At 51.3% G+C, this 27334-nt stretch overlaps 1 protein-coding gene across 1 annotated transcript in view; it reads left to right on the top strand.

Annotated features, from left to right (window-relative positions):
* The window catches only part of DGAT1 (diacylglycerol O-acyltransferase 1), a 33308-nt gene extending 6212 nt beyond the window's left edge, over window positions 1-27096 (top strand). Inside the window, exons 2-17 of the mRNA XM_083622136.1 lie at window positions 5344-5431; window positions 9151-9191; window positions 11057-11142; window positions 11568-11620; window positions 12249-12354; window positions 14447-14566; window positions 15490-15564; window positions 16072-16175; window positions 17918-17956; window positions 19877-19918; window positions 20703-20747; window positions 21539-21651; window positions 22640-22705; window positions 22997-23084; window positions 24679-24741; window positions 25912-27096. Of these exons, the coding sequence (XP_083478262.1) occupies window positions 5344-5431; window positions 9151-9191; window positions 11057-11142; window positions 11568-11620; window positions 12249-12354; window positions 14447-14566; window positions 15490-15564; window positions 16072-16175; window positions 17918-17956; window positions 19877-19918; window positions 20703-20747; window positions 21539-21651; window positions 22640-22705; window positions 22997-23084; window positions 24679-24741; window positions 25912-26058 (1276 nt within the window). The 3' untranslated portion in view covers window positions 26059-27096. The remainder of the gene's footprint in view (window positions 1-5343; window positions 5432-9150; window positions 9192-11056; window positions 11143-11567; window positions 11621-12248; window positions 12355-14446; window positions 14567-15489; window positions 15565-16071; window positions 16176-17917; window positions 17957-19876; window positions 19919-20702; window positions 20748-21538; window positions 21652-22639; window positions 22706-22996; window positions 23085-24678; window positions 24742-25911) is intronic.
* The last annotated feature ends 238 nt before the right edge of the window (window positions 27097-27334 follow it).

Raw genomic sequence — 27334 nt, 5'->3', positions numbered from 1 at the left:
ATTTGTGGGGCATAGGAATTCATATTTTTTTTCAAAATATTATCCTGTCCCCCACATGGTCTGAGGGACGGTGGACCCCCTGCTGAAAAAGGTTGCTGACCCCTGCTGTAAGGCTTTCCCTGGCAGCAGCCTTGCAAGGACCTGGGCAAAGGCCTTTTCCCATGGAGGAGTCTCTGCCTCCCCCTGCAGATGCTTAAGGCGACTATTGGGCAAGAATGGCTTTTGTGCCTCCTCCCTGGGAAGGCCGGTGGTTGTAGTCTGGCCGGGAGACACTTGGTTCAGCGGCCTGATCAAAAGAGCGTCAAACGGTGTGGCTGCTGCAAAGCCGGAAGGAGCAAGGACTATTGTGGGGCGGAGAGAAGCTCTTCGATTGAGGTAGCAGCAGGAGGCTGGTCTCCTGCGTCTCTGCTCAAAGGGCACAAGGAATCTGAGCTGAGCTGCCGCTGAGCATGGCTGACCCAGAAACGCTCCGTTGTCGGCAGTTTTTTTTTTTTTGGGGGGGAGCCCTTTGAACTCAGCTCCCCTCCTTGCTGGGCTCTTGGGCTCTGTGTTGCAGTTCCAGCATCACAGCTCCTAAAAGCGGAAGGCGGTATTTTGAGACATTTGGGTTTTTAATACAGTGGTACCTTGGGATGCAAACGGGATCCGTTCAGGAGCCCCGTTCGCATCCTGAACAGAATGTAAGACGAAACAGTGCATCTGCGAGGTCACGTTTCGCGGCTTCCGTGCATGCGCATGATGTCATTTTGACCGTCTGTGCATGCCCAAGCAGCGAAACCCGGAAGTAACACGCTCTGTTACTTCCGGGTCGCCGCGGAGTGCAACCCGAAAATACTTATCCTGAAGCGTATTTATCCTGACGTATGACTTTACTTGGACGTGGGTGGCACTGTGATCTGAAGCACAGAGCCTATGGCTTGCCGATCAGAAGGTTGGCGGTTCAAATCCCCGCGACAGGGTGAGCTCCTGTCGCTCGGTCCCTGCTCCTGCCAACTGCAGTTCGGAAGCACATCAAAGTGCAAGTAGATCAATAGATACTGCTCCGCCAGGAAGGTAAACAGCTTTTCCGTGCACTGCTCTGGTTCGCCAGAAGTGGCTTAGTCATGCTGGCCACATGATCCGGAAGCTGTCTGTGGACAAACGCCGGCTCCCTCGGCCTATACAGTGAGATGAGCGTGCAACCCCAGAGTCGTCCGCGACTGGATCTAAGGTCAGGGGTACCTTTACCTTTTTATGACTGTACTATTTTTAGTGACTCATTAGCTTTTTGGGGGACCAGCAGCTCAGGGGCATGAACCTGAAAAATGAGGAGGTGAATAGAACACCAGGTTCCCCACAATATTTCAGCCCTTGGAGAACTTTGTTTAAGCTGCCCTGTATGTGTGTGTCTGAGGCAGTCATTGAGACACTGATCTGCTTTTATGAGCTGATCACTTGTGGGCAACGTCCGTAATCTTGAAGGGGTATTTGGGACAAGCAGTGATCCATAAGGAGAGCCTGCTAGATCAAGCCAATGGGAGTCCATCTAGGCCAGCCTCCTGTTCTCACAGTGGCCCTAGTTGGAAGCCTGCAAGGAGGATTCGAACGCAAGATCCTTCTTCTCTCCTGTGGTTTCCAGAAATTGGTATTCAGAAGCATTGCCATCATGGCCAGGAGCAATGAGGGATGTATTCCTAGAGCAGTCAGGTATCCTCTCCTACCTTCCTAGACATTCCCACAGCCATCCATAGCTCTCTCCTACTCCATGAATTCGTCCTGTCTTTTAACGCCACCCCTGCCTCCTGCGTAAGGGAGTTCCAGAGTTTAACTGCATTGCATGAAATGTTTCTGTGTCCAATTTCTCCAAGAGTCTGACACGACTAAACAGAGGCCTCAGCAATATATCTATGTATCACCCAATGCCGGATTGAAGTCCAAATCATGTTTTTGGTTTCATAATTGTTGTGATATTTCACAAGAGTGTGTGTGTGCTTGCACGCTATGCAGAAATCACAATGTGGGGAAAACCATGAAGCAAGTCAATGCTTCTAGACCAGGCTTCCTCAACCTCAGCCCTCTAGATGTTTTGAGACTACAATTCCCATCATCCCTGACCACTGGTTCTGCTAGCTAGGGATCATGGGAGTTGTAGGCCAAAAACATCTGGAGGGCCATCCCTGTTAACTCGGCTCATCTCTCCCCTGGCAGTGAATCCTAGGAGCAGGAGCCGGCAAAAATCAAGTTGCGGGGAAAACTGTGAAGCCAGCCCATGGCTCTGCGTAGCTCCATCCTTAATTTAGATATTGGTACAGTATATCACAGGATGCGGGTGGCGCTGTGGGTAAAACCTCAGTGCCTAGGACTTGCCGATTGTATGGTCGGCGGTTCGAATCCCCGCGGCGGGGTGAGCTCCCGTCTTTCGGTCCCAGCTCTTGCCAACCTAGCAGTTCGAAAGCACCCCTAAGTGCAAGTAGATAAATAGGTACCACTTTATAGCGGGAAGGTAAACGGCGTTTCCGTGTGTTGCGCTGGTGCTGGCTCGCCAGAGCAGCTTCGTCACGCTGGCCACGTGACCCGGAAGTGTCTGCGGACAGCGCTGGCCCCTGGCCTCTTAAGTGAGATGGGTGCACAACCCTAGAGTCGGACACGACTGGCGCGAAAGGGCAGGGGTACCTTTACCTTTACCTTACAGTATATCACAGTGTTTAGCTGATGTTGTTGAAAACCAGACATTGCCCAGCCCTACTGCATGTCATGCATAATTTTATAAATTTCTGTCATGTCACCCCTTATCTTTGTGATGCTTCCGTATCTAAACCATCTCCTGTGAGAGAAGGGAAAGTGCAAGCTCGCCTAAGAGAATGTGGTTTTCTCCTGTTAGGTCAGCTCCCTTTCTTGGTGGAATGTAGCTGTGGGTGGCTGGCCCACAGCTCAGCCAAGAGATCGAGATAAAAGGCTTATCCAAACAGATTAAGGGCTGTGATGGATGCTCCAGCAACACTGCCTTGCTTGGGGCTTAATTCCTGGGATTAAGAAACACCCTGGGGTCACGTAGGGGAAATGGCTCAGATTTGTGGAGGGGATGGAAGATTGTTGGGCTGGAGAATGCGGAAGAATCTCTCCCTCTTGCCTCATGAACCTAATTCAGTGGTGTCCAAACTTTTTTCAAAGAGGGCCAGGTTTGATGAAGTGAAGGGGCGTGAGGGCTGACCAAAGGGCCAACCAAAATTGTTGACCTTTTTTTAGGTTTGAAGTTGTTGAGCTTTTCCACCCCAGGATTCTACCCTGGGAATTAAACTGCAACAGGGGCCGGATAAAGCCAACCGCCAGATTAGGCCCCCATAATGGACTTTGGCCCCTTCATGGATCACTGCAAAGGGGCTTGAATAACTCAGAGAAGCTATGAACTATGCCATGCAGGGCCACCCAAGATGGACAGGTCATAGTGGAGAGTTTTGACCAAACGTGATCCACCTGGAGTAGGAACCGGCAGGCCACTCCAGTATCCCTGCCAAGAAAACTCCATGGACACGAGATGGTTGGATAGTGTTCTCGAAGCTACCAACATGAGTTTGACCAAACTGTGGGAGGCAGTGGAAGACAGGAGTGCCTGGCGTGCTCTGGTCCATGGGGTCACGAAGAGGCGCTTCTCCCCACCGCCAGCCTCCAAACCAGGTCGAGATGCAGGCAGCTCTCCGCAAGCCTTGGGAGCCTGGCGGGAACTCCCGTGGGCTCCCAAGGCTTGCGGAGAGCTTCCTGAAGCCTGGAGAGCGAGAGGGGTCGGTGCGCACCGACCCCTCTCGCTCTCCAGCCTTCAGCGAAAGCCTGCATTCGCCCCATAGGACGCACACACATTTCCCCTTCATTTTTGGAGGGGAAAAAGTGTGTCCTATAGGGCGAAAAATACAGTATGTTTTTATTGAAATTTTATTGATGTTAGCTGCCCTGAGCCCGGCTCTGGCCAGGGAGGGCAGGGTATAAATAAAACAACTTCTTCTTCTTCTTCTTCTTCTTCTTAGTCCAGGATCCTGAACTCACAGTGGCCAACCAGGTGCCCCCACGGGAAATCCTCAGGCAGGATCCAAGCCCAAGAGCCCCCTCCCCTCTCAAGGTTTTCAGCGACTGCGAGGGCAGAGCACAGCTTCTCTGGATAATAGTTATTGAGAGCCCAATCATAGAATCTGAGTTGGAAGCAACTAGGGCTGGGCAACACCTGCTTTCCAAGCATTGTGATATACAGTGGTACCTTGGTTTAGGAGCTTTTTCCGTTCCGGAAGTCCGTTCTTAAACCAAAACCATTCTTAAACTGAGGCGTGCTTTCCCTAATGAGACCTCCTACTCCTGGTGCCAGTCCACCGTTCGGATTCTGTTCTTAAACCAAGGTAAAGTTCTCAAACCGGGACACTATTTCCGGTTTGGCGGAGTTCGTAAACCGAATCGTTCTTAAACAGAACTGTTCTTGAACCGAGGTATCACCAGCTAAAAGCATTGTGATGTACTGATAGAATAATGATAATACGACTAAAATTTATTATTTCTATGCTACACATCTGACTGGGTAACCCCAGCTACTCTGGGCGGCTTCCAACAATATCTCACAATGTCTGAAATAAGGATGGAGCTCTGTAGAGGCATTCATAGTTCCCACCCCCCTTGTGATTTCTGCACACACATATCATGATTTGTGATATATTGCCAGGTCAAAAATTATGCAACCAATATCATGATATGGACTTCAAACCAGTTTTTTGGATGATACTGCATTGGCCTGAATATAAGCCTCACTTTCTCCCCCAAATTCTGACCGTGAAAAGTTCAACTGCGGCTTAAATTCGCGACCTTACAAAAATTGGCTTTTGCGATATCGCTTCTGAAACAGACATACGGTAAAATGGAATGGGTGAGAGTGCCTGCGGAATTTTAAGGGAGCGGCTTATATTCGGGTATTGTCTTTTTGTCTCTCCCCCCACGATGCAAGAATCTCAGCTGAAGCATCCATGACAGGTGGCAATCAAGCCTCTGCTGAAGAACCTCCAAGGAAGGAGAGGTCCACAGCCTCTCTTCCATGAACTGGTCTAACCTCCTTTTGAAGCCCTCCCAAGTTGGTGGCCCTCGCCGCCTCCTGTGGAGCAGCGCCCCCTCTGCAAAACCCCCCGGTGCCTCCCAGATGCTTTGACTCCCAATTCCCATCCGTCCCAGTCAGCACTGGGGAGAAACCACAGAAGGTTTTGGGCATGCGTGCTTTGGGGTGCGAATGTGGCTGTGCATTAACCTCTTCTCCCTGCCTGCGTCTAGGGCCGGCCTGCTTCTGCCCCTGCTTCCTCTAACCTCTCCATCCTTCCTTTCTTCCTCCTTCCCTCCCAGATGCCACAGACTTCAGGATTCCCTGCTGAGCTCAGCCAGTGGCTACAGCAACTACCGGGGTATATTGAACTGGTGTGTTGTCATGCTGGTGAGTAGCAAGAGTTTGCCCCTCTGCCCTTGCCCTCCTGCCTTGAGGCTTCTTGGCACCCTGTGCCAGGTCTCTCGCTGCACCTCTGCCCTCCTGAGTCTCCCAGCGGCAGCAACAGCAGCAGCTGCCAGTCCCCAGACAGAGGCACCCAGATCCCTTCCCTGCAGAGGAGCTGGCCAGGAGCCAGGCAGACGGACATACTCCAGGGGCAAGGAGGCCGTTGTGGCCTTCCCTGATGGCACAGAAGGGCTATTGTGGTGTTGATAGGCCGGCAATCTGGTCCCGGGATGCTAGCTCCTGGGGTAATAATAATAATAATAATAATAATAATAATAATAATAATTTATTATTTATACCCCGCCCATCTGGCTGAGTTTCCCGAGCCACTCTGGTTGGCTTCCAATCGAGTGTTAAAAAGAATACAGCATTAAGTATTAAAAACTTCCCTAAACAGGGCTTCCTTCAGATGTCTTTAAAGATAAGATAGCTGCTTATTTCCTTCACATCTAAAGGTAGGGCGTTCCACAGGGCGGGCCCCACTACCGAGAAGGCCCTCTGCCTGGTTCCCTGTAACCTCACTTCTTGCAAAAAGTGAAGTGAAACTGCGTGCCTTTGCTGTGGGAGGAGGCCTTAATCAGCCTGGGCAAAATGCTTGAACAAATCATGGGGCGAGATAACCCTCCTTCTTCTGGCTGCTTAACTCTTGGCTAGCGTGGGGTCTGAGCTTTAATAATAATAATAATTTATTTGTACCCCGCCCATCTGGCTGGGTCTCCCCAGCCACTCTGGGCGGCTTCCAACAAAGATTAAAAATACATTAAAATGTCACACATTAAAAGCCTTCAGATGTCAGGTAGTTGTTTATCTCTTTGACATCTGATGGGAGGGCGTTCCACAGGGCGGGCGCCACCACCGAGAAGGCCCTCTGCCTGGTTCCCTGTAGCTTTGCTTCTCGCAGGGAGGGAACCGCCAGAAGGCCCTTGACGCTGGACCTCAGTGTCTGGGCAGAATGATGGGGGTGGAGACGCTCCTTCAGGTAATCAAGCAATCAAGTCAGTGGAGGCATGCTCCATCCATCTGAAGAGAGCCTCCAAGTTCAGAAGCAGTGTACCTGTGAATATGAGGTGCTGGGGCACACACACACACATGCCTGAGGGATGCCTGTCTCTGCCTTCATGCTGACTTTGTGGGCTACCCGGAGCACTTGGTGTTGCGATGGAAACAGGGTAGTCTGGTCCAATACGTCCCTCTAATAATAGTAATACTTACAATTTTTTTGTTTATGCCCTGCCCATCTGGCTGGGTTGTCGCAGTTACTCTGGGTAAGGAGCAGCCCCAGCAGAAACTGGTCCTGCCAAGGTGCACAGAGGCCTTGGCGAAGCCTGGAATTAGTCTGTGAAACTGAGCAGGCAGGACTTGGAAAGAAAGACGGGCAGTCTCTCAGTAGTAGTAGTAGTAGTAGTAGTAGTAGTATAGTAGTAGTAGTAGTAATTATTATATTTCTTTCTTTCTTTCTTTCTTTCTTTCTTTCTTTCTTTCTTTCTTTCTTTCTTTCTTTCCCACCCATCTGGCTGGGTTTCCCCAGCCACCCTGGACAGCTTCCAACAGAACACTAAAATACAATAACCTATTAAACATTAACAGCTTCCCTAAACAGGGCTGCCTTCAGATGTCTTCTAAAAGTCTGGTAGTTGTTGTTCTCTTTGACATCTGGTGGAAGGGCATTCCACAGGGCGGGCGCCACCACCAAGAAGGCCCTCTACCTGGTTCCCTGTAACTTCGTTTCTCGCAGCAAGGGAACCGCCAGAAGGCCCTTTGCTTTGATTCTCCTCCTGCAACCCTCTTGGGTGGGGGGCGACCTCGGTGCTTGGCTGTCTCTGCTCCTGCTGCCCAGGCGAGGAGAGGCGATGGCAGCAGCTGGCACGTACCCCAAAGCGCTCTCTGGCCCCCTAGCCACTGGGCTCCACTCTGAGGCTGCCTTGTCTGGCAGTATAGAAAGCTATGTGATGCTTCCAGGAAAGGCTCAACTTCCAGACTGGGATGTTTATGGGAAATTAGCTTTCAGTGCCTGTTCTCTCCTACCCTGCAACTCCACTAACCCTCTTTGTGTAGGGGGCTTTCCAGTTTCAATCCCCAAATCTTTCTGCTTTGGGTTCAGCTGGAGCCAGCACGTCAGGGGCCAATCCCGAAAAGGCCCCGCACTTTGAACTGCCGCCTGTGCATCCCCATCCCTATCCAGCTTCTTCCTGAAGCCCCCCTTTGCTGAAGTACCACCCCCCCACTTCCTAAGGGGAAAACTGTGACTTGTGGGCCTGATCCCTTCTGCTGTGCCCCCTCCTTGTTGTGGGGTGCTAGGCAGGGGGGAGAACACTTCCTTGCCCTGCATGCCATGCTAAGGGTGGGCTGGGTGGAAGAAATGCTCCCTTTTTCCTCCAAGGCAGCCCAGATGTTGTTTAAGCTCCCTTCGGTCCGTCTGTCCCCAGTGGAGGAGAGGTGAGCTCAAGAATGCAGCAGGAGGGTGGTGTTGAAAGAGGAAGTCCCTTCCACCTTTGCTCCCCACGACCTTTGCTCCCGGGACATGACCCTGCTCACCCTCGATTGGGAAATCAGGCGGTAGGCAGGCTTGTGGTTTAGCAACATGCCTCGCTATCTTTCCATCTCTTTCCTTGTCCTCCTCCTCTGTAGCAAGTGCTCAGGGTGAAACTCGCCCACACGGGCTGGAAGGCGTGTGGCAAGACAGCGTGGCTGGTCCTGCTGCCCATCCCACAGCAAAATAATGATGATATCAAGTTAATTAATTTTATCCTGTTCTTCTGGCACTCTGGACGGCTTCCAATAAAATATAAAAACAGCAGAACATTGAGAACTTCCATAAGGAGGTGAGCTGACATTGCAGAATGGAGATTAAACAAAGAAATAGTAGAGGAAGGTAAAAATAATAATTAAAGAGTATTTTGAGTTTGACCTCAATCAAGGGGTGGATGAGAAAGGGGTCTGGGACGGAAGCAAGGCAGTCCTAGGGGCTTACTAATACAACAGAATGCGTGTCTGAGGAAGTCGGAAGAAAGTAAAAAATTGGAAAATATTAATATTGGAAAATTGGAAAATATTTAATATTGGAAATATTAAATGAGTTAGGAAGGAAAGGGGAAAAGATAATACAAAAACCTGGAAATTTAGAAATATTACAAGATTTACAAGATTTACAATATTAAAAACTATTACAAACAGCTCTCTAAGCTGCCTGACCAGTTGCCAGAATTGTAGCTCTGTTGCCCCCAGTTGCTCCCCTCCTAAACTGATCAGTCCCACAGAATCCTCTTTAGTGCTGGGGGAGGGAAGGGCCTGAGACCAGCCTCCCATTGCATTGCATTTTCTCATTTATATCCTTATTTATTTACAAAATTTACGCACCTCCAAGCGGTTTACAGAAAAGATAAAGCCATAAAAATTGGGGGTGGAGGCGAGAATTGCAATACATTAAAACGTGCAATAAGTTAAAACACTAAATCAGATTATAATTCCCTCCAGCATTTCTAAGCATGTGGGCAGGCTTGTCTGAACAGGAAAGTTTTAGCAGAAATTCTATGGTGAAGGTGCCTGCTGGCTATTGAGAGACAGTTATGGCCGGTTTTTGAGATTGGGATTGGAAGGAAGGGGTTTGGGGTTGGCATTTGCTGCGGGATCTGCTGCTCACTTCCATCCCCTCTGTCTTCCAGGTCTTGAGCAATGCTCGCCTCTTCCTAGAGAACCTCATCAAGTAAGTCTTGCGCTCCTCTTCGGTTGGGGTGGGGGGATGGCAGCAGTGGAGAGACCTCCCCTGGGATGCTACAATTCTGCCATAGCAGATCAGAGTGGATGTGACAGGCTGCCTTTGGGGGCAGGCATAGGCAGACTCCAGCCATCCAGATGTTTGGGACTACAATTCCCATCATCCCTAGCTAACAGGACCAGTGGTTATGCTCTGCGCCCTTGAAGCTGTCCCAGAAACTCCAGCGGGTGCAGAATGCTGCAGCGAGGCTCCTCACGGGGTCTCTGCCATGGGAGCATATTCACCCAGTGCTTTTCCAGCTGCACTGGCTCCTGGTGGAGTACAGGGTCAGATTTAAGGTGCTGGTTTTGACCTTTAAAGCCCTTCACGGCCTAGGACCCTCGTACCTATGGGACCGCCTCTCCTGGTATGCCCCACGGAGAGCCTCAAGGTATGGCAACACCCTAGTGGTCCCGGGCCCTAAGGACGTTAGATTAGCTTCAACCAGAGCCAGGGCCTTTTCAACACTGGCTCCGGCCTGGTGGAACACTCTGTCTCGTGAGACCAGGGCCCTGCAGGATCTGATTTCCTTCCGCAGGGCCTGTAAGACAGAGATATTCCGCCTGGCCTTTGGCTTGGAGCCAATTTGATTCCCTCCCCCTCTTTTCTTTTTCCTTTCTCCTCCTGTGATGAGGCTGCATTTTAATGTTTTAATGTTTCAATATTTTGATTCTTGTATTTTAATCTTGTTGTGGTCATTCAACTTGTTTTTATTATTGCTTGTTAGCCGCCCTGAGCCTGGCCTTATAAATAAACATTATTATTATTATTATTATTATTATTATTATTATTATTATTAGTCCCAAACATCTGGAGGGCCAGAGTTTGCCTATGCCTGCTTTGGGGACCTGTCTCTTGTTGCTCTCAGAAGCAGCAAGGAGGAGGGCAGATCCTGGGACCTTGAGGGGGGGAGAGAGGAGGGGAGGGCTGCAACTCAAGGGCAGAGCACCTTCTTGGCTTGCAGAAGGTCGCTGGTTCAGTCCTCAGCATCTCCAGGCAGGACTGGGAGAGAGCCATGGCTGCCAGACAGTGCAGGGGCATAGGAAGGCACCCTCTCTGAGTCGGACCATGCAAGCTCAGCACTGATGGACTGGCAAGATGGTTTCCTGCTGCTCCAGAGCGGAGGACTCGAACCCATGGCTTCAAGGGACAAGGAGGTGCCAACTAAACATTAGGAGGCACTTTATGAGGGCGAGAGCCTTTCAGCAGCACAGAAGACGACCTCGGGAGATGGCTGACTCTCCTCCCTTGGAGGTTTTTAAGCAGAGCTTGGGTGACCATCTGCCAGAGATTATTTACAGGTGAAACTCGGAAAATTAGAATATTGTGGAAAAGTTCGTTTATTTCAGTAATTCAACTTTAAAGGTGAAACTAATATATGAGATAAACTCATGACATGCAAAGTGAGATATGTCAAGCCTTTATTTGTCATAATTGTGATGATTATTTCGTACAGCTGATGAAAACCCCAAATTAGCAATCTCAGAAAATTAGAATATTAAATGAAACCAGCAAAACAAGGACTGCAAATAGAGCAATATTGGACCTCTGGGATGTAGAATCAACACAGAGTGTGGAAACTTCACACTGGACTTACTGAATTACTGAAATAAATGAACTTTTCCATGATATTCTAATTTTCCGAGTTTCACCTGTAGCTGTGATTCCTGCATGCCAGGGGGACCCTCAGAGGGCATGACCCCCAGAGGTCCCTTCCAACTTTATGAAAAACTTTTGTCCTGCAACACAGGGCTGTAGTGATGCTTGCCAGTTCAAAGTTTGCGCCTCTGACCATGTGCTCCTTCCCTCCTCAGGTACGGCATCTTGGTGGACCCCATCCAGGTCATCTCCCTGTTCCTGAAAGATCCCTACAGCTGGCCTGCCCTGTGCCTTATTATCGGTGAGTCAAGTGATCTCGGCATTTGTCTTGAATTTCTCTTCACGACCCAGCAGACGCCTGGTCTCCGCTTGGCTCCTGCCACTTGCACCTCTTGAAGAGCTTCCTGCTTACAAAACTCCTCGCGGCCTCCGTGTCCTGCAGCTTTTTGGTCCCTGGTGCTGCCAGTCTCCTGCACCGTTCAGATCAGGGCTCTTGAGTGAGGCAATGCGTGTGCATGAGAGAGAGAGAGAGAGGGGGGGGGGGGTTGGAGGTGGCGGGGGATGAATGGATGGGAGTGCCTCTTCTGGGGTTCTGCTAGATGAGCCTTGGGGGTCCCTTCCAACCTGCAGGCTTGCAAATTCCTGGGCTGGCTGAGAACAGGGACCCAAATCCTTGTTCCTGGTGCACTGCCCAGCAATGATTGCCAACTTCTGCTTTCCCCCCAGTGGCCAATGTGTTCGCTCTGGCAGCTCTGCACATTGAGAAGAGGCTGGCGGCGGTAAGTGTGCTTTGGGGGGCAGGCTGGGATCCCTTGCGAAGCGGGCTCTCTTTAGGGCTTAGGCTCAGGCTATCTGAAGGATCGTGTTCAGCCATACGGACCTGCCTGGGCTCTGAGATCTTCAGGGGAGGCCCTTCTCTCAGTCCCGCCACCCTCACTGGCATGCTGGGTGGCGGCGCAGGGGAGGGCCTTCTCGGTGGTGGCTCCTCCAAGACAACTTTGGATGCCCTTTCCTAGAGAAGCCAGACTGGCTCCCTCCTTGTTGTCCTCCTGCTGGCCAGTGAAGACTGTGTTTTCCCAACAGGCCTTTGGGAACACTGACTGTTCTTCTTTTTAAGGAAGCGCTTGTCATAGTGCTGCGCTGTTTTTATTACCAGTATTTATTTATATATATATATAATATATATACATATATAATTTTTTTTAAAAAAATACTGTTTTAATCCTATTAGAGTTTAATTCCCCCTTTGACTGTTACAGCTGATAATGCTTTCAGCTTTGTATCTGCATCATATTGATTTCTTTAAGCTGCCTTGAGTCCTGGTTTACAACACCCTGATTTTAGGGGTGGGCAGGTAGCGCTTAAGGTGGCCATAGAGCATTGCCCCTGTTTCCCTTCCTTCCGCAGGGCTCTGTGTCGGAGCACCTTGGGGCCGTCCTGCACACCGTTAACCTCCTGACAATCTTATGCTTCCCTGCGCTGGTGACTCTTGCTGTCACCTCCATCACGCCAGGTGAGTGAACAGCCACCCCCCCCCCGACCTGTGGACTTGCTCTGAAAAGGTGGCTTTCTGTTACGGGCTCCTGGGTGGCAGGGCCCCTAGATTGGGGGGCCGGTTGCAGGAGAGGTGTACGTTTCTTCTCTCTCTCTGCATAACTAGCCTATAGTGCAGAATCAGCACCTGCATTTGACGTCCCATCCCCTTTTGCCTGGTCCATCCCACCCGCCACTCACATCTGGCCCCCAGGAGGTTGCTTTGAAGGGAATGTGGCCCTTGATTTGAAAAGCAGCTTTCCCACATGTCTGAAATAAGGTTGGAGCTACAGAGAGGCATTACCTGGCTTCACAATTTCCCCCACATTGTGATTTTTGCATAGCGCACGCACAGACACACACATGTCATGATTCGCGATATATAAGTGTTGGTGCTGACCCTTAAAACCCTAAACGGCCTCGGTCTAGTATATGTGAAGGAGCGTCTCCACCTCCACCGTTCTTCCCAGACACTGAGGTCCAGCACCGAGGGCCTTCTGGCGGTTCCCTCCCTGCGAGAAGCCAAGTTACAGGGAACCAGGCAGAGGGCCTTCTCGGTGGTGGCGCCCACCCTGTGGAATGCCCTCCCACCAGATGTCAAAGACATCTGAAGGCAGCCCTGTTTAGGAAAGATTTTAATGTTTAATAGACTATTGTATTTTAGTGTTCTGTTGGAAGCCGCCCAGAGTGGCTGGGGAAACCCAGCCAGATGGGCGGGGTATAAATAATAAATTATTATTATTATTATTATTAATATTAATCGCCAGGTCAAAAATTATGGAAACGATATCACAATACAGTGGTATGTCTGGATGCGAACGGGATCTGTTCCGGAGCCCTGTTCACATCCTGAGCAGAACGCAACCCACATCAGCGCAGGTCGCGATTCGCCACCTCTGCGCATGCCATTTTGAGTGTCTGCGCATGCGTGAGCAGCAAAACCTGGAAGTAACCCATTCCATTACTTCCGGGTCACCACGGAACGCAACCTGAAAACGCTCAACCTGAAGCGACTTTAAACCCCGAGTTATGGCTATATGGGCAGTTTGGGATGTTGTATCGCTCTCTTGCCCTGGGCTTGTGGCCCAGGCAGAGGCGGGCCGTGAACTGGGAGGTTTCTCCTTCTCAGAAGATGCTGGCGCACAAAGTCACCTTGTCCTGTCTCCCCCCTCAAAATAGCCTTTGAGAAGAGCTACCTCTTCTCGATGGGGGTTGGTCAGTGTTAACGGAGAAATCTATCTGAGGGCTCGCTTGGACAAAAAAAGCAAGGACACCAGCCAGGAATACCAGAGCAAAACAGCAGCCAGTCGGCTTGGTCTTGATTGAAGACTGTCGCGACAGGACTCCCACCTGTTTCAGGGTGGAACAAGATGGAAGCCCCGAACAAAAGACCCCCCAAACTTTTATTAGCTGCTAATCCCCATGTTACACCCCCAACTACATCACTCATATATCACGGTTGCATCATGAAAGGGGAGGTCTAGTGGCAGGAAACTGAGCATCCTGTACCCTGCCCCATGGTTCCCCTTGCCCTCTACCAAACACCCATCAAGTGGAATGAAAGAGATATTTACATTTCCCTGTTTCCCAGCCACACCCTTCTCTCTTCATCTGGGTTTATTATTTCTGGAATGGCTACCTGTCTGGCACTCAGTTATCAGGATGCCAGGGATTATCCCTCAGGCAGAGGGGCTGCTGAGTAGCTGAGCTCACGTCTATAGGGATTTCTGAAGTTTTCCCAGTGAGCCAGTACATAGATACATCTATCAGTGAATTCTTACATTTGGTATCGTGCAGCAGAGGCCCTTTGAACAGATAGGAAGAAACTGTGATGAAGTGTTTTGTGGGGACAAGTCACAAAAGTCACAAACGTGATTGTTCTGATTTTGGTAGTGGGCTGCATGTGCATGATATCTGCTGGAGGGGCAACCCCCCCCAAACCTATACATAAATTCCTGCAACATCAGTGAGTCAGGCTGGCTTCACCCCCTTCCTGCCTCTGGGGCATGCAGATTATCTGGGGTGGTGTGTGTTGCGTCTCTCGCTCACCTGCTTCTCTCCTCCCTCCGCAGTTGGGGCCGTCTTTGCTCTGAGCGTCCACACCATCCTTTTCCTCAAGCTCTTCTCCTTCAAGGATGTCAACAAGTGGTGCCGGGAGAAGAGGCAAGCCAAGGCCACCCGAACCCGCTCCGGTGAGCCCTGAGCCAGGCCTGGTGGGGGCACCTGAGACCCTCCCCGAGTGCCAACTGGGATGGCTTTGAAAGAGGGTTGGACAAATTCATGGAAGAGGAGAGGGGTGTCCGTGGCTACAAGCTGGGCTGGCTAGACTGTTCCTCCTCTCTTGGAGGCCACAAGGCTCCTGATACGAGCTTCTGGAAACCACAGCAGGGACTCAGGTCCTGTGCGCCAGTTTTCCATCTGGTTGGCCGCTGCCAGAAGAGGATGCTGGACTGGTCCAGCGCCGAGGGTCCTCTGGTGGATCCCTCATTGCAAGAAGTGAGGTTACAGGGAACCAGGCAGAGGGCCTTGTCGGTAGTGGCACCCGCCCTGTGGAACATCCTCCCTTCAGATGTCAAGGAAATAAACAACTGACTTTTAGAAGACATCTGAAGGCAGCCCTGTTTAGGGAAGTTTTAAATGTTTAATGCTGTATTGTTTTTAACACTCGATTGGGAGCCGCCCAGAGTGGCTGGGGAAACTCAGCCAGATGGTTGAGGTATAAATAATAAATTATTATTATTATTATTATTTATTATTATTTATTATTATTTATTTATTTATTATGGTTGGGGCCACTTTTGACCTCATCCAGCTGCCTCCTCTTCCATTCTAATGCCCTTTTCTGTGCACCTTTCTGGCTTGAGTTGACTTATGGAATGATAGAATTGTAGAATGAGAAGGGACCCTATGGGTCAGGAATAAGGCAACGACTGTGGGTAGTTCATCTGGTAGAGCAGGAGACCCTTAATCTTGTGGCCCTGGGTCCAAGCCCCATGTTGGGCCCAAGATTTCTGCCTTGCGGGGGGTTGTTCTGGATGACCTTTGGGGTTCCTTCCAACGCTGCCGTTCTCTGACCTGTGTTCTCTGACTGATGCCCTTTCGTTGTCTGTTCCAGCTGCCGGGTCGCAGAAGGCCAATGGGAACGTGGCCTCGGGGGCCGTGGCTTACCCAGCGAACCTGACCTATAGAGGTAACATGGCCAGGCAAGACCTCCGTGGTGGGGGGTTCCCTGTGGCTCTGGCGGGGTTGGGGGTTTGGCGGCAACGCCATCCTGGGGCTTACACTCCTGACCTCCCCCCTTCCTCTGGGAGGCTGGAGCTTTGTGGCGCTTGCCTTCCCCTGGCATGTTGTGGCTCTGAGGTCAAAGGTCCCCTGGGATTAATCTGCTCCCCACCCCCCCACATTGGGGAACTGGGGAAGCTGCCTTGTTTGGAGTCAGACCATTGGCCCATCTAGGGCAGTGTTCCCTGCACTGACCGGCAGAAACGGCTCTCCAGGATTTCAGGCATCCAAGTTCCCTCAGCCTTGCTTGCCTGGGGAGATGCTGTTGGAGGGGGTGGGTGGGTTGGGGCTGGGGTATTCTGCATGCAACTCACTTTCTCTGTGCCTGAGCTGTGGTCCTTTTCCCAAAGGGAGAGGCCAGCTCCTGTTTGGTGCCCCTGCCCTTAATGCCTCTCTCCTCCTATTTCCATGGCAGACCTCTACTACTTCCTCTTTGCACCGACCTTGTGCTACGAGCTGAACTTCCCGCGCTCTCCTCGCGTCCGCAAGCGCTTTCTGCTGCGCAGGCTGGCTGAGATGGTGAGACCCCCTCTCCTGGGTCTGGCGGCGACCCATTCTCTTTGCCCCCTGCCCACCCCCAGCTCCCCACCCCCTTTGCAAGGCAATGAAGGCTGTTATACTGTCATACCTCGGGTTAAATGTGCTTCAGGTTGAGCATTTTCAAGTTACGCTCCGTGGCGACCCGGAAGTAATGGAGCGCTTTACTTCTGGGTTTTGCCGCTCGTGCATGCACAGATGCTCAAAATGACGCCACGCACATGCGCGGAAGCGGTAAAATGCGACCCGTGGATGCGCAGTCGCATCTTACGTTTTACTTAGGATGCGTATGGGGCTGCGGAACGGATCCCGTTCGCAGCGTGCTGCGAGTCCCCGAGACGGTGGCTGAATATTTAGTGTAGGTTGCACACATGTAAGGACCGCCCCCCCATGCCAAGAAGATGCTGCCTGCCTCCCCTGTAATATTGGAGGGGTCAGGAATTCACCCAGTGTAGTGTTGGGGCCGTAGGGAGGGGTGGGAACTGCTAGCGAGGAAGGCTCAGGGTCTTGGAAGGCCTGCAGGGTTGTGAGAAAGAGTTTTCGCCTGGAGGCTGGGTGTAGGGCTCATCCTGCCTGGCTGCTGGCGGAGCTGCCGATAGGAACATAAAGAGACCCCTGCTGGATCAGGTTATTGGCTTATCTGTGCTGTGGGTTAAACCACAGAGCCTAGGACTTGCCGATCAGAAGGTCGGCGGTTCGAATCCCCGCGATGGGGTGAGCTCCCGTTGCTCGGTCCCTGCTCCTGCCAACCTAGCAGTTCGAAAGCACGTCAAAGTGTAAGTAGATAAATAGGTACCACTCTGGCGGGAAGGTAAATGGCATTTCCGTGCGCTGCTCTGGTTCGCCAGAAGCGGCTTAGTCCTGCTGGCCACATGACCCGGAAGCTGTACGCCGGCTCCCTCGGCCGATAAAGCGAGATGAGCGCTGCAACCCCAGAGTTGGCCACAACTGGACCTAATGGTCAGGGGTCCCTTTACCTTTACCTTTAGTCAGCAATCAGGTGCTTATGGGAAACCAGCAAGCACAACATGAGCGCAACACCCTGGTTTCGGAAGCCCTGTTTAGGGAAGTTTTTAATGTTTGATGTTTTATTGCACTTTTAATATTCTGTTGGGAGCCTCCCAGAGTGGCTGGGGAAACCCAGCCAGATGGGCGGGGTATACATAATAAATAATAAATAACAAAAAAATAAAAATTATTATTAATTATTATTATTATGCCACTGTCCCCTCTTGGCATTATTATTATTATTATTTATTATTATTATGCCACGGAGAAGCAGAAGTAAGATGTGGAGATATGCTCCAGAGATCCAGATTGTGGGGAGCCCCAAGAAATTAATAAATACAATTTGGACTATAATTTGATTTTTTTATTTTTTTATTTTTTTTATTGAGGTATTATGATTAGATATTCAATTGGAGGTTTTTTATTGGAAAACCAATAAAAATGATTTTTTTAAAAAAATATGCCACTGTCCCCTCCTGGCTAGCAGCCATCGACTGTCTCCCTCTTCCATCCGTGTGTCCGATCCGGCTTTTAAAGTCTTCCAGTTTGGTGGCCGTCCTGCCGCCTGCAGGAGTAAGTTCCATAGATTAACGAGAGAAAAGGACTTTCCTGCACCTGACCTGAACCTTCCAGCCTCCCGCTTCCTTGAACATTCATGAGTCTCGTGTTGATGGTGTCCCACTCCTGGCCTCTTCTTTTTCTCCCCCCTTTTCCAGCTCTTCTTCCTCCAGCTGATGGTGGGGCTGATTCAGCAGGTAAGTGGGGGCAGGTGGGGCTTGCTCTGTACCTGCTGCTGACACCTTTGAAGCAAAGGGCATGGCAGGGGGGTCTGGCCAGAGAGCACCACCTGGGCAGGGTGCCTAAAGCAGACCACAGGCTCTCTCTGGTTCCAGTCTAGAAGTAGTCAAGAGCTGCCCTGTGCCCCCTTCTGGAGTGTCTGGTGCAGAGGTGGGGGGCAAACGAGATGCTGAAGCAGACACAGGGGGCCAAGGACAGGAAGGGGTGCAGAGACGGTTGCCACCTTCCCTGATTCAACTGCTAAAACCGTTTGGAGGTACTGGAACACTCCCGTTGAACATCTGCCTGACTTGGCAGTTCTGCAGGGGTGCTGCATGTGGGCTGAAGCTGATCTGCCTAGATGGAAGCTTGTTACGTTATTACCGTATTTTTTGCTCTATAACACACACTTTCCCCCTTCTAAAAAGTAAGGGGAAAGGTGTGTGCGTCTTATGGAGCGAATGCAGGCTGCGCAGCTATCGCTGAAGCCAGGAGAGCAAGAGGGATCGGTGCGCACCGATCCCTCTTGCTCTCCTGGCTTCAGCAATAGCCACGCAAAGCCTCTTGAGCACAGCGGGAGGCGCCCCTGCCTCTTCGCTCAGGAGGCTTTGCGTTGAGGCTGCCCGCTCGCTGTCCTGGCTTCTGGCTTAGCCACGCGCACCCTCTTCCGGGCAGGGGGAGCCTTCATCCCGCTGCCCGGGAGAGGCTGAGTGCGGCTATCCCAGAAGCCAGATCCCTCTTGCTGTTCTGGCTTCTGGGATTCAGAATATTTTTTTTCTTGTTTTCCTCCTCCAAAATATAGGTGCATTTTAGGTCTGGTGTGTCTTATAGAGCAAAAAATACGGTATTTATTTAAACATTTGACATACCGCTTCGCTGGAATTGTCTTCCCGAGTGGTGTGCAGAAAAAGTAAAAAATGGTTAAAGCTAAGATCAGACTTTGGTGGAAATTCCTGTTGGAATAAAAAGACAAATTCTTCAGCGAGTGCTGGAAGTCCAAGAGGGGAGCAGGAACTGAAGAAGGGTGATAGTGCTGGTGGTTGGAAGAGGGGTCTGTTCAGAGGCTCTGAGACCTTTCTGTCTAGGTAGGGGTCAGAGCAGGGACTTTCCAGAACTTGGTGGTATGTTTTGGGTCCCAGTAGTTGGAGGAGTTGGGGCAGCCTTGCCCTTGTGATCAGAGTTGGGGTTGGTTCTCTATACTGCACAAGGATGACTTTTCTTTCCTCCGGTTTGGAAATTGTTTCCCATTTGGTTGTGTATTTTTTTGATGTGGTTTATTTATTGTTTGTTGGGACGCGGGTGGTGCTGTGGGTTAAACCACAGAGCCTAGGGCTTGCCGATCAGACGGTCGGCGGTTCGAATCCCCGCTACGGGGTGAGCTCCCGTTGCTCAGTCCCTGCTCCTGCCAACCTAGCAGTTCGAAAGCATACCAGTGCAAGTAGATCAATAGGTACCACTCCGGCGGGAAGGTAAATGGCGTTTCCGTGCGCTGCTCTGGTTCGCCAGAAGCTGCTTAGTCATGCTGGCCACATGATCCGGAAGCTGTACGCCGGCTCCCTTGGCCAATAAAGCGAGATGAGCGCCGCAACCCCAGAGTCTGCCACAACTGGACCTAATGGTCAGGGGTCCCTTTACTTATTTATTGTTTATGACTTTTGTAATTATGTAAATCTTGCTATGCTGTAAGCTGCCTTGAACATTGTTTTTTAAACTGTGGAAAGGTGGCATACAAAAAATAAGATGATGATGATGACTTCTGTGCCACAGGGCCAGAGAACATTCCCTCAAACCAAGGAGGCTAAGCTGGGTTGTATCTTATGGGGCTGGGCTAGATGACCCCTGGCTTTAACCTCCCCCCTGGGCCCTATTAACCTGATTTTAATGTGTGCTTGTTGCAGTGGATGGTCCCCACAATCCAGAACTCCATGAAGCCTTTTCGGGTAAGCCATGCCCTGGGGACCCCCTTCTCCACCACGGTGCTGGGGAACTGCTTGTGGACACCCCCCCCCCAAGAAAGCAGGACTGGCCCACAACGTGCCCTTAGAGCTGTAATGGGAAAAGTGGGGAGGGAGAAATGATACGCTTCTGAGTTTTAAAAAACCACAGCTTAGCTTATGGCTGGCCTGGGGGCCTTTTAAGTGCTCAGCACCTGCAACTAGGGGAGGGGTCTGCAGGGTGTGTTGGTTGCCAGCGTCCCAAAGGAGAGCTGCCTGGACAGCCCACCCCCCAAGAAGGCACAGGGGCTTGGTACTTTTCTGCCATCCACACCCCGGATGTGGATGCCTTATGAGGAACGGCTAAGGGAGCTGGGCATGTTTAGCCTGGAGAAGAGGAGGTTAAGAGGAGATATGATAGCCATGTTCAAATATATAAAAGGATGTCACATAGAGGAGGGAGAAAGGCTGTTTTCTGCTGCTCCAGAGAAGCGGACACGGAGCAATGGATCCAAACTACAAGAAAGAAGATTCCACCTAAACATTAGGAAGAACTTCCTGACAGTAAGAGCTGTTTGACAGTGGAATTTGCTGCCAAGGAGTGTGGTGGAGTCTCCTTCTTTGGAGGTCTTTAAGCAGAGGCTTGACAACCATATGTCAGGAGTGCTCTGATGGTGTTTCCTGCTTGGCAGGGGGTTGGACTCGATGGCCCTTGTGGTCTCTTCCAATTCTATGATTCTATGATTCAATGACACTCTGCAGCTGACTCTTGCTCTCCTCTCCCTTGCAGGACATGGACTATTCCAGGATCATCGAGCGCCTTCTGAAACTAGCTGTACGTACCACAAACTGGGCTTCCTTCCCAGGACACCTGGGCACAGAGGGTTGGGATGGGGATGGGGATGGGGATGGGAGCAGGCCTCCGGGGTTGGATCCCGCAAGTCAAGTCACAACTGGGGGCTGTCCAGGTCCTTTGGACTATGGTTCCAATCACTCCCAGCATCAAACGAACAAGATGGTGGGAGTTGTAGTGGGGGGCTGGACTATATTTTGAAAAATATAAATACCCTGTAAGCCGGTCCCGCAGTTGCCTCCGGACCTGGAGGAGGAACGCACTCTGCACGCGCTCAGGAGCTCTTCTCTGCATGCCTGCTCACTGGCGTTGTTGACGCGCAGCAGCTGCTCCATCAGCCGGTCCCCGCGGAGCTCCCAGGCGGCATGCACCATGCGATGTGGCCCGTCGTCCGAGGCCAGCTTGGCGGGCAGGCCGCACGCAGCTCGCCCTCCAGCTGCTCCAGTGCGGCCGCTGAGCCGGGTGCCAGGCACGAGGCCAGTAGGCATGCCAAGCTCTGGCTGAAGCCCTGTGATGTGCCCGTCATGATGCCCGCCACCCGCCCGCCTCTCCGTCCATGGGCGTACTGGGTTTACCTGAGCACGCGGGTGGTGAGGCTTTGGATCCGAAGCTGTGCCAGGGTCACGGAAGTCAGTCCCTGCGCGGTGACTGACCGAGCGGGCGGCAGGGTCCGCTGGCTGGATTTACGAGCCTGGTGGGCCGCATCTGGCCCCCGGGCCATAGTTTGCTGACCCCTGCACTAATGCTGTCCTCTGCCTTGCGGTCCCCGACAGGTCCCCAACCACCTGATCTGGCTCATCTTCTTCTACTGGTTCTTCCACTCCAGCCTGAATGTCATTGCGGAAATCATGCAGTTTGGAGACCGGGAGTTCTACAGGGACTGGTGGTGAGTCAGCTCTGCAGGGAGGGCCTGTGTGTTTTGTGACTTGTGTTCTTTTTTAAAAAAACACACACATAATCATCAGGTTTTTAAGCTGGGTCTCAGATTGTTATAACCTGCCCTAGGACCGCAGAAAGAATGGCAGACGGCTGTAATAATAAAAAATAAATAAATCTGTAAATGGCGCTCAAAAGATCTGCTTTGGGCATTCAAAGCACCCTGCAGAGCAGCCAAGGCTTGGGTTTTGGAGACTTCCTCACCGTGGGTTTTCCCCAGCCCTAACAGGTGTGGGGGTGTGGTGGGTGGATCCCCATCACTTAAGATGATGGCGAATGATGCAGACGCCTCCCTCCCATGTGCGTTGTAGCAAGAGCCTTCGAGGCATCTGATAGGGACGATACTGGCTGGGCTCAGCCTTCGTTGGTGAAACTCAGACTGGAAAGAGAAGCTGCTGAATTGCAACTCATTACCAAACTTAATACCATGGAGAGACCTGGTTTGAACAAAGACATTGGATTCTTATCTCATTATACATGACAAAGCCATTTTTCACCTTCTCACCCCTTGCTTTTTCCTGTAAGACCTATTGCAGCCGTTAAGAGTCGTCAACAGGCTCATCACAGCTATCTGCCAACCACCCATTCCCACCACCCTTCTGAGTAATACCCCTCCCCACCTTCTCACTATATAGAAGGATCTGGCAACTTCTGTTTCAGTGTATCTGAAGAAGTGTGCATGCACACGAAAGCTCATACCAAGAACTAACTTAGTTGGTCTTTAAGGTGCTACTGGAAGGAAAAAAGTTTTTTTGGTGAAACTCAGTGACTGAATCCTGTGCGCAGCCAGACCACTCACATTTGACCCTGCAGGAATTGGACCCCCTGTCCAAAAGAGAGAGGGGGGACCTATTTTGCTCTGTTAAGGGTTTCTCTCGATGTCAAGGGTTGTAGGGTTAGTTGACGTGCAGCAACACATGTCCCTTTTCTTCCTTCAGGAACTCGGAGACCGTGACCTATTTTTGGCAGAACTGGAACATCCCTGTCCACAAATGGTGCTTGAGGTACACCTAGGCTGAGTTGTGACAATCCTGGGGTCAAAGGGGGGGGTGCTGTAGCTGTCAGTGGGGGATAGCCTGGCTAATTCTGCTCATAGTCCATTTGGGACAGATGAAAGCGAGTCCTCCTTCGTGCAGCACGTATTTAAACTGTGAAACTCGCTTCTGCAGGAAGCAGCTGTGGCCCCCAACTTAGATGGCTTTGAAAGAGCCTTCTCTAGGAATATTTCTACCAACGGCCTCCAGGGTCAGATCCAGCAGCCTCTTCTTAAGTTCTCTCTCTCCTTTGCATTTAAGGCATTTCTACAAGCCCATGATGAAGAAGGGGGCTGGCAAATGGGTGGCTCAGACAGGCGTCTTCTTCGCTTCTGCTTTCTTCCACGAGGTTAGTACCTGCTCCACAAATCTGTGTGCATGAATGTCGACAGGAGAGCCCAAAGGGACTCCCCCCCCCCTTTTACTGGCTTGCAATCTCAACCCTCTTCTTAAAGGCTGTGGATTTCATACCACAAAGCATCCTTGCTGGTGCTCAGACAGCCTTTCTCTGCAAGGATGTGAGAGAGGGAAGCAGCATCTGAGCTTCGCAGTCCAGGCGGACATGGCGGCAGGCAGAGCTTTCTGCTGGAGACCATTTCTGCAAAGACCAGTAAGGAAAAGGCTTGGGAGACAATTGCTTACTCCTAAATTTTGCTTATGGCTAAAAAGTGTGTGTGTTGGGCCAGAGGTAAAGGTAGTAGTTCTCAGCTCTAAGAATCCACCTGAAAACTCCCAAGTTGCAATGATCAGAGCCGCCCCCCCCCCCAAACTTGAAGCATGGGGAAGTCCCAACAAAAATTTATAATTTAGGCAGAATATTTGGACTACAGTGGTACCTTGGGTTACATACGCTTCAGGTTACAGACTCCGCTAACCCAGAAATAGTGCTTCAGGTTAAGAACTTTGCTTCAGGATGAGAACAGAAATCGTGCTCCGGTGGTGCAGCAGCAGCAGCAAGAGGCCCCATTAGCTAAAGTGATGCTTCAGGTTAAGAACAGTTTCAGGTTAAATACGGACATCCGGAACGAATTACTGTATTTTCCGCTCTATAAGACGCACCAGACCACAATACCCACCTAGTTTTTGGAGGAGGAAAACAAGAAAAAAAAATTCTGAATCTCAGAAGCCAGAACAGCAAGAGGGATCGCTGCGCAGTGAAAGCAGCAATCCCTCTTGCTGTTCTGGCTTCTGGGATAGCTGCGCAGCCTGCATTCGCTTCATAAGACGCGCACACATTTCCCCTTACTTTTTAGGAGGGAAAAAGAGAGTCTTATAGAGCAAAAAATACGGTAAGTACTTAACCTGAGGTACCACTGTATTTGATATCTATTTGCATAATTTGGAACATTCAATGTGATTTGATTGGATTGTTAAAATGGGAAACTTAATAAAAATGATTTTTTAAAAAAAGAAAACTCCCAAGTTGCACTGCATCTTTTGGAGGAATTTGGAGACAAATGCCAAGGTGTATTTGAGCAAGTTAGATGCCGCTGAGGGACATTGTGGCTCCTCCTCCTCTGAAGAATGATGGATGAGCACCTTTCAAGGGCTGGTGAAGGACCATCCTCTCTGAAAGCAGAGAAGGGGCCGGGGGCGCGATAGTGTCTTGCCTTCCGTTCTCAGCATAAGGTTTGAACAGGGCAAAGTGGCTCAAACTCCTGAACGTGGAGTGGGCGAGGGTGTCCTGGCTGGAGCTCCCTCCCTTGACTTGCTCCCCTGGCCCAGTGTGGGTCATTCCATGGGCTCACACCAGAAAGCTCAGGAGGCAAGAGAGCACCCTTCATTCTCTTTCCTCTGGAGGGACTGGAATAAAGGGGAGACTGGTGGGCTGCTTGCTGGGCTTCAGAGGGTGGCATGGGAGGCAGCCAGGCTTGCCAGCCAAGCTTCCTTTGCGCCCTCTCCTTTCTGGACTGATGTCTTTGTGGGTTTCTGTCCCCACCCAGTACCTGGTCAGCGTGCCCTTGAAGATGTTCCGGCCCTGGGCGTTCATAGGGATGATGGCTCAGGTAAGGATCGGGTCCTCACCATGGGATCACACTCACCCGGTACTATACCAGCTGCACTGGCTCCCGGTGGAGTACAGGATCAGGTTTAAGGTGCCGGTTTTAACCTTTAAAGCCCTGTACAGCCTAGGACCCTCGTCCCTACGGGACCGCCTCTCCTGGTATGTCCCGTGGAGGACCTTAGGGTCTTCAAACAAAAACATCTTGGAGGTCCCGGGCCACAGGGAGGTTAGGCTGGCCTCAACCAGAGCCAGGGCTTTTTCGGCCGTGGCCCCGATCTGGTGGAACGCTCTGTCACAAGAGACTAGGGCCCTGCGGGACTTGACATCTTTCCGCAGGGCCTGCAAGACAGAGCTGTTCCACCAGGCCTTTGGCCAAGGCACAGTTTGACCCCCTCCTTTGGTAATCCTCACAGAACTCTAGCCCAATGGTTACCATTAATTTGATTCTGAATTGATTTTAGAATGAATTGATTTTAGAATGCTGTGTTACTTTTATTGTTAGCCGCTATGAGCCCGACTTTGGCTGGGGAGGGAGGGATATAAATTATTATTATTATTATTTATTATTTTGCATGAGTGGCTTGGCAAAGGCCACTTTCCGCCAGTTCAGCCTTGCCAGAGGCTCCCGGTATGTCCCGGTATGTGGTGTCTTGGCAAAGGGGGTGAGGGTTAAGCAGAGTCCAGAATGCTGCTGTTGCCACCACCCCAGAGAGTTCTGTCTTCTTTCCTGTGAGCCTTGGGGCAGGACCTGCACTTTGGCCCTAAGGTGGAGAATCATAGAACCACAGAACTGTAGAGCTGGAAGGGACCCTAGGGTCATCTAGTCCAACCCCCTGCAATGCAGGGATCCCAACTGAAGCATCCATGATAGATGGCCATCCAGTCTCTGCTTAAAAACTTCCAAGGGAGGAGAGTCCATCACCTGCCAAGGGAGTCCATTCCACTGCCAAACAGCTCTTACCACCAGAAAGTTTTTCCTGATGTTGAATCTCCTCCTTGTAACTTGAAGCCATGGGTTCAAGTCCTCCCCTCCAGAGCAGGAGAAAGCAAGCTTGCTCCACCTTCCACCTTTTGAGATATCTGAAGATGGCTGTTGTGTCGCCTGTTCTCCAGGCTAAAAAGACCCATCTCCCTCCGCCATCTTTCCTCCCTCTTTCCTCCTCCTCCGCAGATTCCTCTGGCCTGGTTTGTGGGCCGGTTCCTTCGGGGCAACTATGGGAACGCGGCTGTGTGGATCTCCTTGATCATTGGGCAGCCCATTGCCGTCCTCATGTACGTCCACGACTACTACGTGCTCAACTACGAGGGCAGCCAGTGACCCCCCCCCCGGCGATGCCCCTCCTGCCTTCCCACCAGCAGAGGGACACCTGGCGAGGGCAGAGCAGCCTCTTCCTGCCGTTTCCTGGGCGCCCCACGACTCTCCGCAGCACCAGCAGGGGCAGAGATGTTGCTGCCCTCATCTTTGCCCTGGAAAGTTGCCTTGTGTGATCTTTTTCTGTGTGTGTCTGTCTGTAATGGCTGCTCGCCAGGTACTCGTTTTTTGAGTCCGAAGTCTGGATCGATGCAATAACTGTCAGTGGGGGCTGCCTTCTCCGGATTGACGCTTGGGCCGGCACCTGGGCTGGGAATTTTCCAGGTGACTCCTGCCATGGCTCAATGAGGGAGGTGTGGTCCCCCGTCCAATGGGAATACGGTTCGAATCCTGCTGTGCCCGAGGGTGTGGCTGGGAGTTGGGGGGTCTGAGCTTTGCCCAGAGCCTGGATGGCCCCCATCTGGGTAGGCAAAGGCAGCTCCCTCCCTTTGGTGCTGACCTTCAGGGCGCTTTAAAGGACTGTCCCTCACTGGGGGGGGGGGGTCCTCTTCCGTCCAGCCCAAAGGCGTTGGGCATTCAGTTGCGTCCTAGCTTTTGGCTACCGGCAGCTCTTCTGTAGTGAAAGGGGTGCAACATCCCCTTTTGTCGGCCTTGAGCCCAAGGCCTTATGGGAATAAGGAATGCTGGTTAGCAGGGGCTCCTGCGGCCGGATTTTGGTACTACTGCCTGTGGCGGCCTGGTTTGGGTTCGTGGCAGTTTCTGCCCCTAGAGCTGCCTCGGTTCTCTTCCGTCCCCTTCCCCAGGATACGTCCTCGCAGCAGGGGAGCAGCGGCTTGGGGGGGGGGGTTGCTCCCATTCCACAGCACCCCTGCTCCCTGCGGAGGTGGCTGTGTTGGCGACTGCTGCTGCCCACCTCTCTTTTTCAGCCAAGGTGGTTCTTGGCTGTGTGTGGTCATTCCCGTGTTTTGACAACCCAGCAACTTTTTAAAGAGTTTGCAGAATGTATCTGTCATACAAAAAATGATTAAAGCATATTTTCAAAAATCTGTGTTGACAAAAGGCGGGGGGGGGGGCTAAAGGGTCCGCAGAACTGTACCTTGTTGACGTGACCATTGATTTCTGGCAATCGTTTCTTCACACCTGAAGTGCTCCTTTGTCCTGGGGGTCATCCAGAGCTTTCCTCTCCTATTCAAAAGGCTTGCTTCCAAATTTGCCTTTTGTTTTACATTAAAAAAAATACAGAAAGCATCACCCCCACCTTTAAGGTGCAGTTGGCATCTTA

Source organism: Podarcis filfolensis (genome assembly GCF_964270895.1).
Source record: "Podarcis filfolensis genome assembly, chromosome: 7".
NCBI classification, from domain to species: Eukaryota; Metazoa; Chordata; class Lepidosauria; order Squamata; family Lacertidae; genus Podarcis; species Podarcis filfolensis.
The sequence above is the reverse complement of the archived record's forward strand: the minus strand, read 5'-3'. Positions and strand labels throughout refer to the sequence as shown.